The 15,548-nt window shown below is 41.3% G+C and overlaps 1 protein-coding gene across 2 annotated transcripts; it reads left to right on the top strand.

Annotated features, from left to right (window-relative positions):
* The first annotated feature begins 373 nt into the window (after positions 1 to 373).
* On the top strand, positions 374 to 14,357 carry LOC127649242 (lipoprotein lipase). Of its 2 annotated transcripts, XM_052134255.1 has the most exons (10): positions 374 to 538; positions 1,476 to 1,651; positions 3,859 to 4,038; positions 4,254 to 4,362; positions 5,215 to 5,448; positions 6,123 to 6,365; positions 6,768 to 6,888; positions 11,451 to 11,627; positions 12,760 to 12,867; positions 12,971 to 14,357. In XM_052134255.1, exons 1-10 carry the CDS (start codon positions 448 to 450, stop codon positions 13,116 to 13,118), a joined length of 1,587 nt encoding a protein of 528 aa, XP_051990215.1. In that variant the 5' UTR covers positions 374 to 447; the 3' UTR covers positions 13,119 to 14,357. The 2 variants fall into 2 exon arrangements, with proteins under 2 accessions (XP_051990215.1, XP_051990216.1); XM_052134256.1 differs by lacking the exon at positions 3,859 to 4,038.
* The last annotated feature ends 1,191 nt before the right edge of the window (positions 14,358 to 15,548 follow it).

The raw sequence follows: 15,548 nt of genomic DNA on the forward strand, positions 1-15,548 counted from the left end.
CACATTTTTAGCAATACAACAAGCAAAAATACCACAAGTAAGGTTTAAACATTCACAAATCAGTAAATATCAGTCTGATTGAAAAACACGTACTAAAGATTTTGCATAAATTTTTAGCGTTATATCACACAGGCCACCGGAAGCACTTGAGGACCCATTTATACATACGCAGTTGTTTATGTTACGCTTATTATTGACAGTTGGTCATATGTAAATCGCGCCCATTTGATTTGCTAATAGTGCCCACTGCAAGCTTCATAGCCACGCCCCCACTCACTTTCAGCCAATCGCTGCAGAGCCAAGAAACCACACACGTTCAGTATAAATGAAAAGGACAGCAGCAGGTTCACAGAGACTTTCAGCCTGAGAATAAACAGCGCGATTTCGTTGCCTCTTTTCATTGGGATTTGGGAAAATTCACTTTAAACTATTTATTTATACTGTACTATGGGAAAAGAAAGTATAAGTTTGCTGATGATCTTATTTTCTCTGATTGCGAGTGAACCTCTCTCCAACTCAACTAAAACACTGACTGCACGTGAGTTTTGTATTTTAAAATTGTTTTGAAGATGTTTTTTTTATTATACATATTTAATCAGTTTTAATTTTAGCTTTAAATATAATTTGCATCGTTAATTTATTGCCCAATTTCTTGTTCAACAATGAATGTGGAATATCAGCAAAAACTATAATAAAAAATAAGCATTATATATGTAGTATAGCATTGTATAAAATGTATAATCATTATTTAAATAAATTATTTATACATATATTATTTATTGTATGTGTATATATTAATAAATACAATATATGTATATAATATAATATTAGTTGCATTATTATTAGTAGTTTTTATAAATTGCTTGTATGTACAATATATAGCTTGTAAATACAATATTTTAATCATTACTGTATGTGTTTGTAAAAGCAAAACTTGTACTCCTGGTGGCTCAAATACTTTATTATAGATAGATTTTGGGATGAGTCTGTCTTGACTCATTTGTCTTTAACAGCTTATTTTTGCATTCACCTTATAAAGATGAAAGAAAAACTATTATTTAGACCCATTTTGGCCTTGAACTTTGGGAACAGATACACGTGTGGAAGTGGAACTAACAAGCACAGGTCCAGGGTCAGTGTGGTTTTGTTTGTTGTAATCTAGTTAATCTGGTCATTGTATAGAAATTTATTCTGGATCAGCAAATAAAGAAAGATTAATCAATTCAGTTTTATTTGTATAGCATATTGCATAGTACATGTTATTCCATAGCAGAATAATGCTCTCCAAACCCTCAACGGTGTCAAATAATATGAAGGAAAAACAATGTTTTGGTAAAATGAGAAACTTTAGGAGGAGCCAAGATCCGGCAGGGGGAGCCCATCCTCTTCTGACTGGCACACATGTAAACAAATGTCTATAATGATGGCCAATATAAACAACAATATATCAGATTAACAGGTATTGGCTCTTTCAGGTAACTCCACTGAGCAGACAGTGGACTACAGTGATATCGAGTCAAAGTTCTCCATCAGAAGTGCAGAATTCCCAGATGAGGATCTGTGCTATCTTGTCCCAGGAATACTGGAATCTTTTTTGGAATGTAACTTCAAAATTGATGCACAAACCTTCCTTATCATCCATGGATGGTCGGTGAGTTCCGTATAATGCAATTTTGTTTCTTGCCAAGACAGGATATTATTACAAGCACGGGCAGAAGTATTTATATCTGATGTCAATATCAATGTTTAAGATTGAAACGTAGCATGGTACTCGCTGGAGGTTAAAGAGTAAATATTGGGCAGGATTTTGATACACATCTATCAATAGCAAATATACTGTACACAAAACCGTTTAATAGAAATAAACACTTATTTTGCACAAATGTTCTCTCAAAACTTTAATAACAGAAAAAGGACACTGGATTAACAAAATTAAGATCTCCCCAGGCACCCCAAAACGTTGTGTGCTTCCCCATAACCCTGAAGTGGGGGGAAAGGGGATGTTTGCCAAGTATGGGAGCGGGCCGCGCCAGCCGTGGCCTTTTCTCTATACATTTACCTCTCCACAGAAGAATGGATTCGGCTGGGGCCTTTAATGCTCATGAAATGCGCCGGGAAGGCGTTCTTTTCCATTCCTATTCTTTCATGGGGAAAAGACCCTGTGGAGGCCACACCCTGCCCCAAAAAGGGGGGGATAAAGAGTGGCGAATACGACACATGGGCTGACATTTTTATGCCGCATGTGGAAGAGGCGCGGAGGTTGATCCTACCCATCATGGGGGAGGAGTTGCTTCAAGACCTCATGAGCAGAGGGCTCTGCCAAGGGAGGCACGGGTCTGCCGAGAAAGCGGGAGACCGTACCGTGGAACATGCGTCACAGGAGGTTATCTGGGAAACCGAAAACCTCTGGAGCACTTACCCCAGTATCGGATACGTTCGTACACATACTGGGTCTGACTGCAAATTCCTCCGCTGAATTCGTGAAACAGAGGGCTAGGAGGAAGAACATCCAGGATTCACAAATCGGGAACACGCATGGGAGAGAAGAGTGCACGGCTTCACCTTCTTGGAGGGGAAAGGCACTATACACAATGGGGCGGGCATGGTCTGGGTCTGGTAAGCCAGAGAAATTGGGTCCATAATCCGTTGGGCAAGTCTCTGTTTGGAGACAGCGTTCCCTTTCCGCTGTCTGCCGAAGCAGACGAAGAGCTGCTCAGAGCGTCTAAAACCCTGCGTGCGATCCAAATAGGTGCGCAAAGCATGCACCAGACACAGTGACGATAAGGCTGGGTCTGCCTCCTCCAGGGGCAGTGCTTGCAGGTTCACCACCTGATCCCTGAAAGGGGTCATGGGACCCTTGGGCACATAGCCCGGTTGGGGTCTAAGGATCACGTGAGAGTCTACCGGACCAAACTCTAGGCACTCTTTGCTAACAGGGAGTGCTTGCAGGAGAGAGTTCCCTGACCCTCTTGATGGAAATGAGTGTGGTCAGGAGGGCAGCCTTCATCTCAACTGATTCGAGGGGCTCGAAGGGGGCCCTCTGAATGCCTAGAAGGACCATGGAGAGGTCCCATGTGGGAAAGAGGTGTGGCCTAGGAGGGGTCAACCTCCTGGTGCCTCTTAGGAACCTGATGATCAGGTCGTGCTTACAGAGAGACTTACAGTACATTGTACAGTATCGTGGTATGCTGCTATATAAGCTACATAGACCTTGAGATTGGAGGGGGACAGCCGCCCGTCCAACTTCTCCTGCAGGAAGGAAAGCACTGACCTGACTGCACATCTCTGGGTGTCTTCGCCACAGGAAGAACACCACTCAGCGAAGACAAGCCACTTCAGGGAGTAGAGCTGCCTAGTAGAAGGAGCTCTAGCCTGAGTGATCGTGTTAACCACTGCAGGCGTGAGGCCGCCTAGGTCTTCCGTGTCCCATCCAGGGACCAGACATGGAGGTTCCAGAGGTCTGGGCATGTGTGCCAGAGGGTGCCCCATCCCTGAGAGAGGAGAACCCGGAAGACCGGCTGCCCGTCTACCCTGACCTTTCACAAGACCTGTGGAAGTTGGCTCACTGGGGGAGATGTGTGCCAACGCATATGTGCCGAGGGGAGCTCCCGTCAGAACATACCAGAGCGGGCAGTGGGAGGACTCCCGGGAGGCGAACAGGCCTACCTGTGCCTTGCCGAATCGACTCCATATCAACTCAAATGGATTAAGTAAACTACCATTTAAAAAATTGGAATGGATAGAACGCAGTGAAATCAAGTTGTCTAGAAAGTAAATTTGAACAAGCAGCATAAATCCTTTTCTTTTTTTTTTTTTTTGAGTGTGACCGATATACTGAATCTGTGAAATCACCTCTAGGTTGCAGGTCTGTTTGAAAGCTGGATCTATAAACTCGTGACTGCCCTGTTGGAGCGTGAACCCAGCGCCAATGTCATTGTGGTCGATTGGCTGAATCGGGCGAACAAACACTACCCCACATCAGCAGAAAACACCAGACTGGTGGGGGCAGATGTAGCCAAATTTGTCAATTGGTTGGAGGTGTGCAAAGAAAGCCATTATTTACACTGTTAATTTTACTGGCCTGACATTTTATTAAAGAAACAGTACACCCTAAAATGTATATTCTATTCCTTTAACAACAGTTTTAAGTTTCAGTCTGGACCCAATTGAATGTTGAATACATTTTTGTCTCTATTTCCATTACTCTAATGGTTGTTGTGTTTGTTTACTTGTTTATTTTGTATACTGTAAAGGAGTTGGATTACCCGCTAGACAAGGTGCATCTGTTAGGCTACAGTCTTGGTGCACATGTAGCAGGTGTGGCAGGAAACCTCACAAACAACAAAGTGAACCGAATTACAGGTGGGAAGCTCTTTAAAGGTGAAGCGTGTAATTTCTGCGCTACTAGTGGCACCAAACGGAATTACAAAAGTGAAGTATGTTTTCAAACAACCTTAGCCAATAACTTAGACTCTTCTTGCCCTTTCGCACTCTCTGATTCCCTATGAACAAATAGGCCATACTAAATAAAAGGTGATAAGCATTTAACGTCATTACGAACAAGACCACTATATTATATAGACACAGTTTCTGACCATTTCGGCACCCTAGCCAGGATCGCTGTTGTTAACGGGCGAGACGGCAGTGTATTAACGACTTGCGCGGCGATCTCGTTATTGCCATTCTCGTTTGCCAGAGTGATCTCATAATTTCTGATGGTGGTGGTGTGTTTGTGTGGTTTGTGTGTTTGTGTGTGTGTGTGTGTGTGTGTGTGTGTCCTCCACCTTGTAAATGTGACGGCAATGTTCACTCTGGTTTTTCTCCATTCTCTGTCAAATTTTGGCGACGCTACATTTATTTTCCTGTGTACACGTCTGCCATGGATGTTCATATAACCCGGCTGAACAAGTAGCCACGCCCCAAACTCAGGCTATAGAGTGCAACAGTCTTGTTCTGGAACTAAAACTCCCTAAACTAAAACTTCATTTATCCCATAGATGAATTTATTTTCAATGATAACTTTAAAGACAGACCTAGCGATGTTGTTCATCGATGGAATATGCTTCCGTTAAAGCAATCCGCCCACGTTCTTTCAACTTCATTGTTTAAAAATCATGTTAGATGCTAAAGTTACTATTCTTTCCTACTGGGTTGTGATTTCCTACAAATTTGCTAAATGTAGTTTGATCTCATGTTATTCCCCTTGTGTTGTAGGTCTTGACCCAGCAGGACCCAGTTTTGAGAATGCCGACAGTCTTAGGCGTCTCTCACCTGACGATGCAAGCTTTGTTGATGTCTTGCACACGAACACCAGAGGAACGCCAGACCTCAGCATCGGGATCCAGAGGCCAGTGGGTCACGTGGACATTTATCCCAATGGCGGAACTTTCCAACCTGGCTGCAGCATTCAACATACCATGAGGCTCATCGCTACCTATGGCATCTACAGTATGTGACTGTCATCACTTTGCATGCTTTAGTTTAACAGTAGTAGCCATAGACATCTGTCTAAAGTTGCGTTCAGAATGTTAGCAAATTAATTTGCTGGAGGATGCCTAGTTGCTGGACCGTTGGTCTATATTAGCTACGGGTTCTAATAGAATCACGCTACCATACCACATGTTTTTACGTGGCATGTTGTATTTATCGCAGCAGTTTCCTGGTGAAACAAACACTAGAGTTACTAAAACAACAATGACATTATTCACTTTCATAGAAATCGCGAGTAAAACAGCAGATTATAAGTGCATAAACAAGCCCTGTTTCTTGTTTATTTTGGCTTCGCCAAAGGCAACACATAATTTAAATTCATTTAAACTAACTGATCTCAGTTCAGGAGACTCTGTGCTGTCAGTAAAGTGTTAAACTTTCGACGCACAGAGTCATGGGACAAAACAACATGGCGCTGATCACAGCAGAGTTTGTCTTTTGGAGAAACAGTAACAAAAAGTCGTAGTAATAATCGTAGATTAGTCGAATAATCATTAGAATAATCATTAGATTAGTCGATTATCAAAATAATCGTTAGTTGCAGCCCTATTATGTCGTTTATTATTGTTCTGTACCTTCAGTTTTAACTCTAGAAAGATCTGTTTCTGACCTCTCACTTTGCCCCTTATCAGACATGGACCAGATTGTGAAATGCTCTCACGAGCGCTCCGTGCACCTGTTCATCGATTCACTGTTAAATCCGGCTCAACAGAGCTGGGCGTACCGCTGCAGCTCCAGAAACGCCTTCAACAAAGGTCTGTGCCTAAGCTGTCGCAAGAACCGCTGCAACAAACTCGGCTACAACGTCAACAAGATCCGAACCACCAGGAACGCAAAAATGTACCTCAAAACCAGAGAGATGATGCCATTCAAGGGTGAGCTTTACTTAAAACTTGGACTTGAATAGATCCATAAAAATAATAAAAACACACACATAGTATATACATTATAAAATTAGTCAACCTGAAATCACATTTGACCCCATTTATAAATTCCTGATCATGATTCGTTAGTGCACTTTATTCCAAGATATTGTTTTTTTGTCTTTGCTATATTTTCTCGAAATGTTACAACGTGGTTCACTTCTGAAACACCCACCCTTCATTTTTTTTCTCGTTGAATTTCACTTGGAAATGTGTCGCTTTATGGACGTAAACTAGGTTGGAAATAGTGTTTCGTTTGATTTGTTTTCAGAATTGTACTGTTGAATTGATTGCATTAATTCAATTCAACAGCTTCTAATGATTTTTGTGTTAATCCCCCTCATTCACTTACAGTGTTTCATTACCAGATTAAGCTTCACGTTTTTAGTGATAAAAACATGACTATGTTGGAACAGCCAATGAAAGTGTCGCTGTTCGGCACAACTGACGAAAGGGAGGACATCTCTGTCACTGTGTGAGTATTTTTAATTAAGTTACAAATGTAAATTCTGGATGAGCTGGTTACATTTACATTTAGTCATTTTGCAGATGCTTTTATACAAAACGACTTACAAATGAGGAACAAACCAAGCAATTTGTCATAAAAAAGTTAGCACAGTGGCTGGAGTAGTAAATATGCTAGTGCAGAATAAAGAGACAAAGTGAAATTAATGTTTATTGGTTAAGTGCTCGCAAAACAGATGTGTTTACAGCTGTATTAGTTGATCGTGTGGTGGTTGGAAGCTCAATCCAAAACACATTTTTTGACAAAATCATTGATTTATAAGTCACAAGTTAGTACAAGGTCTTTGCATTCAAGTCTCAATTCAAGTCCCAATTCAAGTCCCAATTCAAGTCCCAAGTCAAGTCCCAAGTCAAGTCCCAAGTCAAGTCCCAAGTCAAGTCCCAAGTCAAGTCCCAAGTCAAGTCCCAAGTCATGTCCCAAGTCAAGATAGGCAATTTCAAGTCAAGTCCCAAGTCAAGTCCCAAGTCAAGTCCCAAGTCAAGTCCCAAGTCAAGTCCCAAGTCAAGATAGGCAAGTTCAAGTCAAGACAGGCAAGTCCCAAGTCAAGACAGGCAAGTCCCAAGTCAAGACAGGCAAGTTCCAAGTCAAGACAGGCAAGTTCCAAGTCAAGACAGGCAAGTCCCAAGTCAAGACAGGCAAATTCAAGTCAAGTCCCTAGTCAAGACAGGCAAGTTCAAGTCAAGTCCCTAGTCAAGACAGGCAAGTCACAAGTCAAGAGAGGCAAGTCCCAAGTCAAGTCCCAAGTCAAGACAGGCATGTTCAAGTCAAGACAGGCAAGTCCCAAGTCAAGACAGGCAAGTCCCAAGTCAAGTCCCAAGTCAAGACAGGCAAATTCAAGTCAAGTCCCAAGTCAAGACAGGCAAGTTCAAGTCAAGTCCCTAGTCAAGACAGGCAAGTCCCTAGTCAAGACAGGCAAGTCACAAGTCAAGAGAGGCAAATCCCAAGTCAAGTCCCAAGTCAAGACAGGCAAGTTCAAGTCAAGTCCCAAGTCAAGACAGGCAAGTTCAAGTCAAGTCCCAAGTCAAGACAGGCAAATTCAAGTCAAGTCCCAAGCCAAGACAGGCAAGTTCAAGTCAAGTCCCAAGTCAAGACAGGCAAGTCCCAAGTCAAGTCACAAGTCAAGACAGGCAAGTCCCAAGTCAAGTCCCAAGTCGAGACAGGCAAGTCCCAAGTCAAGTCCCAAGTCGAGACAGGCAAGTTCAAGTCAAGTCCCAAGTCAAGACAGGCAAGTCCCAAGTCAAGTCCCAAGTCAAGTCCCAAGTCAAGTCCCAAGTCAAGTCCCAAGTCAAGTCCCAAGTCAAGTCCCAAGTCGAGACAGGCAAGTCCCAAGTCAAGTCCCAAGTCAAGACAGGCAAGTCCCAAGTCAAGTCCCAAGTCGAGACAGGCAAGTCCCAATCAAGTCCCAAGTCGAGACAGCCAAGTCCCAAGTCAAGACAGGCAAGTTCAAGTCAAGTCCCAAGTCAAGACAGGCAAGTTCAAGTCAAGTCCCAAGTCAAGACAGGCAAGTCCCAAGTCAAGTCCCAAGTCAAGACAGGCAAGTCCCAAGTCAAGTCCCAAGTCAAGACAGGCAAGTCCCAAGTCATGTCCCAAGTCAAGACAGGCAAGTCCCAAGTCAAGTCCCAAGTCAAGACAGTCAAGACATGCAAAGTCAAGTCAATCCCAAGTCCTCAAATTTAAACATCAAGTCATAAACGAGTCATTAATGCGCTTTCCCCAAATTAATGTCTGAATATTACGTTGAATTACTATAGTAATTTCACCCTCCAAGTTATCATTACGTTTTAGCACAATGTCTGGACTTTTCAGACAATCCCTTACCCACCGTAGGCAAAATGTTCTACTTAATGTTAAATTAATGATCTGGAACGATTTAGCCATTACACAATCTTACCAGCTTAAATATGGGACAAATCACATCCCGTATTAATTTGATTGGGGACGCATCATTTCATCTTTAAATTCAGGAGAGCCTGTATTTTATGGGATGGGTGGTAACCCTACCTTCGTTGGTCCACAGTGCCTTCGATATTGTATTCTTTAAATCCAAATCAAATTACCTTTGGTATTATTTTGGCTGTGTCATCCTTGAATGCGCAGTCTTCAAACTTACTCTCGTTAAAGATGTTTGGATGGTTCTCTGATTGGTTGAATGTGGAACATGGAATGCATATTTGAAAATCAAACAAATTGTTTATTGGGGAAATAAATAATTGATTTGCTACACCTTTTTATATGATCTTTGGTTTTAGAAGGTATAAAGCCTTTCCAAGTCAGAAGGCACGAGTCAAGTCACTACTCTTTGTTGTCAAAGTCTAAGTCGAGTCGCAAGTCATCAAATTTGTGACTCGAGTCCAAGTTAAGTCCAAGTCATGTGACTCAAGTCCACAACCCTGCCTCTTTGCGACGAGACCACCAGGCACTGCTCGTTCATTGACAACCGAGAATGAGTTGTGACATAGACCTGGAGGAGTGAATTGAAGTAAGAGGGTGCTGTTCCATTAGCTGTCCTGAAGGACAGTGTCAAAGCCTTGAATTTGATTCAGGCAGCTACTGGCAGCCAGTGGAGTGAAATCAAGAGTGGGGTGACGTGAGCCCTCTTTGGCTAATTGAAGACCAGATGTCCTGCAGTGTTCTGGATCATCTACAGTAGCTTAATCGTGCTAGCTGGGAGACCGGCTAACAGAGCATTACAGTAGTCCAGCCTTGAAATGACCAGAGCTTGGATCAGGAGCTGTGTAGCATATTCAGACAGGAAAAGTCAGACTTTCCTGATGTTGTAAAGCATGATCCTGCAGTACTGGGTGGTTGATGAGATGTTTGCGTTGAAGATAAGCTAGTCATCCACCATTACCACTCCCAGGTTCCGTGCTGTTATGGTTGGCGTTAGTGTTGTTCAGCCAAGATGAATAGAGAGGTTGTGGTCAACAGACGGGTTGGCTGGGATCACGAGGAGTTCTGTCTTGGCAAGGTTGAGCTGAAGGTGACTTTCCTTTATCCAGGCCGAGATCTCTGAGAGGCAGGCAGAGGTATGAGCAGAGATGGTGTGGTCGTCAGGCTGGAGCTGCAGTTCATCAGCGTAGCAGTGATTGGAGAAACCATGTGCCTTAATGATAGGTCTGAGTGATGAAATGTAGATAGAGAAAAGGAGGGGTCCAAGCACTGAATCCTGAGGAACACCAGTGTTCATCTAGGCCTGCCAATCATATCCCAAGGATACAGTATAAGCAGCTGATTCCCTCGCATCAGTGATGATTCTTTTGGCATTCCTCCACTTCCCTATCTCCACCCTTATTTTTTATAACGCCTAAGCCAATTATTATTCAAAATTGATGGTTTAGTCTAATAGGTTGCATATGTTTGTGATTGTATTGATGGAAGCCTGGTTGAATTAAGCATGTGATCAGTTCTGCGCTATCCTGTCTTTGGAGCAAGCATAATGAGGGAAGCGTGTTTACGTGCACGCTCCAGAGATAGAATTGCGCACAGTGCAGTTCACTCGGGCAAGTGCGTCTGTTATGGTTGGCACCAAACTCAAGCGAAAACCAGACTTCAGTCATGGCGAACAAAACACACATTTTAGACTAAAAGAATATTTTGTGTTTAAAGTAGTGAACGCAAGATGTATATAATTGAATTTGCTTTGGCGGCCTGACATTCGCAGAAATTGAAATGCGGGAAAAGCCCTGAAAACGTCACCTGTCAAAGTGGCTAATAAGAGTAACGGAGTGACCCACTTCTGATTTCTACCCTCATTTGGCAGGTGGGTGGGTGTTAATGTCAAGGCCTTGTTCCAGAACTATATGAACCAGTGAACTTGTGAAAGGACATCAGTTATTAAGAAATATAAAGAAATCTTAAATAAAGAAATCTAAATTGACTGTTTAATACACTTGAATATGTATTATTCTAACATTAAGGTAATAGCTAGCCCAGCACTGAATATGGACACTTCTTCACTTTTTCTGCACCGATTTGTGTGTAAAAATGTGCAGATTTCAGTTTATTTATTTACATGTTTTATAGCAGTAGTTCAAAACTGGTTTTGCTTTATGACCCAGATTTTTACATTGATTAGACATCAACTGGCTATCCAACAAATCACCAAAATCGTATAAAAGTAAACAGAAATGCCCGTAAAATTGAAAGGTATTAATATGCTTGTTAATGGTCATTTATTAATATTACCATGACAAATGTTTAGAAAAACTCTTGTCTTTATTCGATACGATACGATAATACTTTATTTATCCCCGGAGGGAAATTGAGGTGTTACAGCAGCAGAGACATAGATGCCACAAAACAATAGCAATACAGTAAATGCAACATGTATATGCATACAAACACACACACACACACACACACACACACACACACACACACACACACACACACACACACACACACACACACACACACACACACACACACACACACACTATAATGTGTTCTCTTAAATTTCGATGGTTTTGTTCTCTTTGGAGCAATTATTTTGTCTTATTTTCGCCTCCTAGGCCCTTTATGATAACCAACAGCACCATCTCCTTCTTGGTGACGTCCGATAGGGACATCGGAGAGTTGCTGAGGTTGAAGATCAAGTGGGAGAAAGACTCGTATCTGTCTGGCTTCTTCAGCACCAATCAATTCATGATTCGCAGAATGAGGATAAAATCAGGAGAAACTCAAGCCAAGTGAGTCATTTCAGGTCCATAGAGCACACTGTTTCACCCACGTTAGTTGCTATTAGCTCATTACAATAGAGTGAACTTGTCTTAAAGTGACAGTACACCCAAAAATTTGAATTCTGTAATTTACTCATCCTCATGAGCTGTATGTCTTTCTTGTCTTATAGTATTCCCTAACAGCAACTTCAGTCCTTCACTGAGTACAGGAAGAGTTAACAAAATATATTAAAGCAACAACATGTAGGCAAGACCCTATACCTAACCTATACTAAGCTAATGAATGAGGTGTTTCATTTAATCTCAGAAAATCTTCTTAATATTATTAACTCTTCGCTATCTTTAGGGCATGTCCTCAGGACTTTTAAGCTGGCAGTTATCTAACCGCCTATCATGATGCCACAGCTATATCCTGGAGAGTTGGCTAATTTTAGACCGATCTCTAATCTACCCTTTATGTCTAAAATAGTAGAAAAGTTAGTGTCCTCCCAACAATATGAATGTTTTACAGAGAAATGGTATCTGTGAAGAATGTCAATCAGGAATTAGGCCCCACTGTATTACAGAGACTGTACTTATAATAGTTAGAAATGACTTGCTATTATCATCTGACCATGGCTGCATCTCTCTTCTAGTGTTTTTAGATCTTAGTGCTGCCTTCGACACGATAGATCACAACAAGCTCTTGGATCGGCTTGAGAATGATGTTGTCATTTGTGGACAGGCATTAGCATGGTTTAGGTCCTATTTATCTGCCTGCTACCACTTATTTTTTTGTTAACGAGACGTTTTCAGATCAAGTAGAAGTATGGAGTGCCGCAGGGCTCAGTATTAGGTCCTCTGCTTTTCTCCTTGTACATGCTTCTCCTCAGAGACATTATCAGGAACCTTGGAATTATTTTTTAAGTATTGTGAACTTGTATTCAATTTTGTATAGGGAAAAAATTGTTAACCAATAGAAAATCTCAACATCAAGGATGTAAAGCTAATGAAATTTGAGAATGGGTTTAAAACCTAGTGTGACCGCCACTTTAAGAATGTTTCTGTTTCTAGAAATTCTGCACCATATATGGCAGATAAATATTTCCTTTATCTGTCAAAGACTGTGTATTAACATCTCTAGTTTTCTCTGTTATTCCAGGGTAATATTCAGACCAAAAGAGGGAGAATTTGGTTTCCTCGTGCAGGGTGGAGTCCCCGTTATCTTCGTGAAGTCCAGTGAAACCCTGCAGAGCAGGAGAGAGGAAAGGTAAGGATAGCTTTGTTTTGGTTTTAACACACTATTAACAGTCAAATATCAGTTCTTCGTACACAAATATCCCTGAGTCTCTTTCTATTTGCTGTATTTTCAGGCAGCACAGATTGAAGCATCACGGAAGTTTCTTTAAGGGTGTGAATGAAGCATCAGCTGATATGAGTAAAGAGTTGCTGTTACTGAATTTTACTGTATCGACAGAACTCACGCCACAAACCACAACAAAGCCAAACACAACTTCATGAGATTTTTAGCAAATGAATCTCATGAAAACATATTCAGGTCATATTGCACCCTAAAATTAGAAGAAATGGAAGCCTGTTTTTGTGACATTCATTTCATTTAAAATGTAAATATGAAAATTATATATATGCAAGTATCATTTCTTATGATTTTGAATTATGATTTAGACATGCTCTTAACAGGTTTCATCAGATTCAACCCAAATATACACTGGTGTAAAAAGAGGTAACCTCCAATTTGTACCTGAAGTAGCTATTTCAACCTGAGTTTACCCTTAAAATGAGTAATGCTGGAGTAATCTAATGTATTAAGATTGATTCAGTGATGTTAAATAATATTTTTGACTTGTATTTAGATGTATAATAAGCCTTACATTCTCTGTAATAAAGGGAACATGTCCCATTTAACAAGGACTCACAAAATAATATCAATGCATATTTATATTCTTCCAATGAATTGCATACAGTCAATTTACACTCCCAACATCTTATGAATGTGCTGCCTTTGTTTATATCGTTGATGATTGACAGGGAATGGACTGCTGTATTCCAAGGGAGTATCTTGGATGTATATTTGTGTAAATGTGTGTTTTTAGTAGTACCTTTGGTTTGTACAGTCATTAGATTAATACACTCAAAGTAACATCATAGTTTCGATTGGCACATCATTTAAAAACTTTATACTGGCAAACTGTTCTGTTCAGTTTGACCAGTGGCTTTTGTGAATGCAACAATGCTGTATGCTTCTGAAATGTATATAGGGTTGGTCGTAATAACCGAATGTGTGTCTGTAAATGTATCTCAATAAATGAATGCTACTGCACACCATCTCTAGTATGCGAGCGGGATCCGAGTTGGAGTGGCAAAGCTCATTTTTAGGGTGGCAGCTGCCACCCCGTGCCACCCTTCTGACCCCGACACTTCTTACTGTACTTAATATTGTATTATCTTTGTGAATTATGAATGCTTCAAGCAGGGCTGGACTGGGAAGAGTAATCGGCCTGGGATTTTACATAGCAAGTGGCCCAAAAGTGTTCGCTGGTGCCGTTTTGTGGTCCATTACGCATAGCGGCAGCTCATTCGGACCGCTCGGTTCTCCTGATGGCCGGTCCGGCCCTGATCGGCCCCAAAGTGCATCGGCCCACCGGGAAAATGTCCGGTATACCAGATTACCTGTCCAGCCCTGATTTCAAGTGAAGAATGTTTTATGCATTCCCATCAACTACATTTACACTTGTTAAATAGCAGGGTGTGGCAGGGCGGAGGGCGGGGCCGGGTCGTGATCCTACACACCCGGTCCCGTATTAGGCTAATTAAGCCTCCGAGAGGGATAAAGGTCGACTGCAGAGGATTGTGCGGGAGAGAGAGATCGTTTACAGACATGTCCGTCATGTGTGTGTTTGTCTTTTAAGTTTATCATTAAAACTATTATTTATATTGTCAAGCCGGTTCTCGCCTCCTCCTTTCCATTGATCCCTTTACAGTGGTGCCGAAACCCGGAAAGTAGGAGGGATACGCCATAGTAGAGTTCTCGCCACTACCGTCCACCCCAACGGAGCAGCTGCGGCCAGCTGCCGGGGGACGAGGAGCACTGCCACACAGGGATTTTATGATATAAACATATAAATTCCATATTGACATTTTTTATTAAATGGTATTTAGTGAGAGCTGTAATCATATAATTGCATTTGGTGAAAGTACCACACGCAATAGCCTCCTTTTGAAGGGTGTGTCCAACACATTTACATGTGTTGTTATTTATGCGTTTTTACTTAGTGTATTAGCACCTGTTATATGAGATCATAGTAATTTGGGGCCAAAGAGTAAATAGAAGTAAAATATGCCATTTGTACTAATGTTAAATGGCCTGAGCAAAAGTGGGTGGAGTTAGTGGAAATAGCCTTTGCCAACAAGGTTGACTATTTGCATTTAGTGTAAATAGATACTGCCTAAAATGAATCATGATCAGAATTGTAGCTAAATTCCTTACGATTCCCATCCCAAATGATAGTACACAATCAATCTTGTCCTCATGCACACAAAAGCACTTTGACTATATTACTGAGGACGTCGCATTGACTTATATTCATAGTTGAAGGAAGAGATTGTGTTCTACGAAAAGTGTAACCAATAACTTCCTTGAATAAAAAAGATGTCCCATCTTCCGAAATCGGAGAGGCAATGGAGAGGTTAAGTAAGCATGCTAAGCAATGCATGACCTATTGTCATATTCTGAACACACATTTTATACATAAAACGATGAACATTATGCACCAAAGTGAACGGTGTCATTATAGGCAATATTAACAAATCTCTATATTGACCCATTACTAATATACAGTAGCTTATTACAAATACATAGAGTTATAGTAACATACTCAAACTGTGTCAGAGCTTCATTCTTATTATGAACAATTCCCCCATGGCATTAAA

This window comes from Xyrauchen texanus, chromosome 9 (assembly GCF_025860055.1).
Source record: "Xyrauchen texanus isolate HMW12.3.18 chromosome 9, RBS_HiC_50CHRs, whole genome shotgun sequence".
NCBI lineage: Eukaryota > Metazoa > Chordata > Actinopteri > Cypriniformes > Catostomidae > Xyrauchen > Xyrauchen texanus.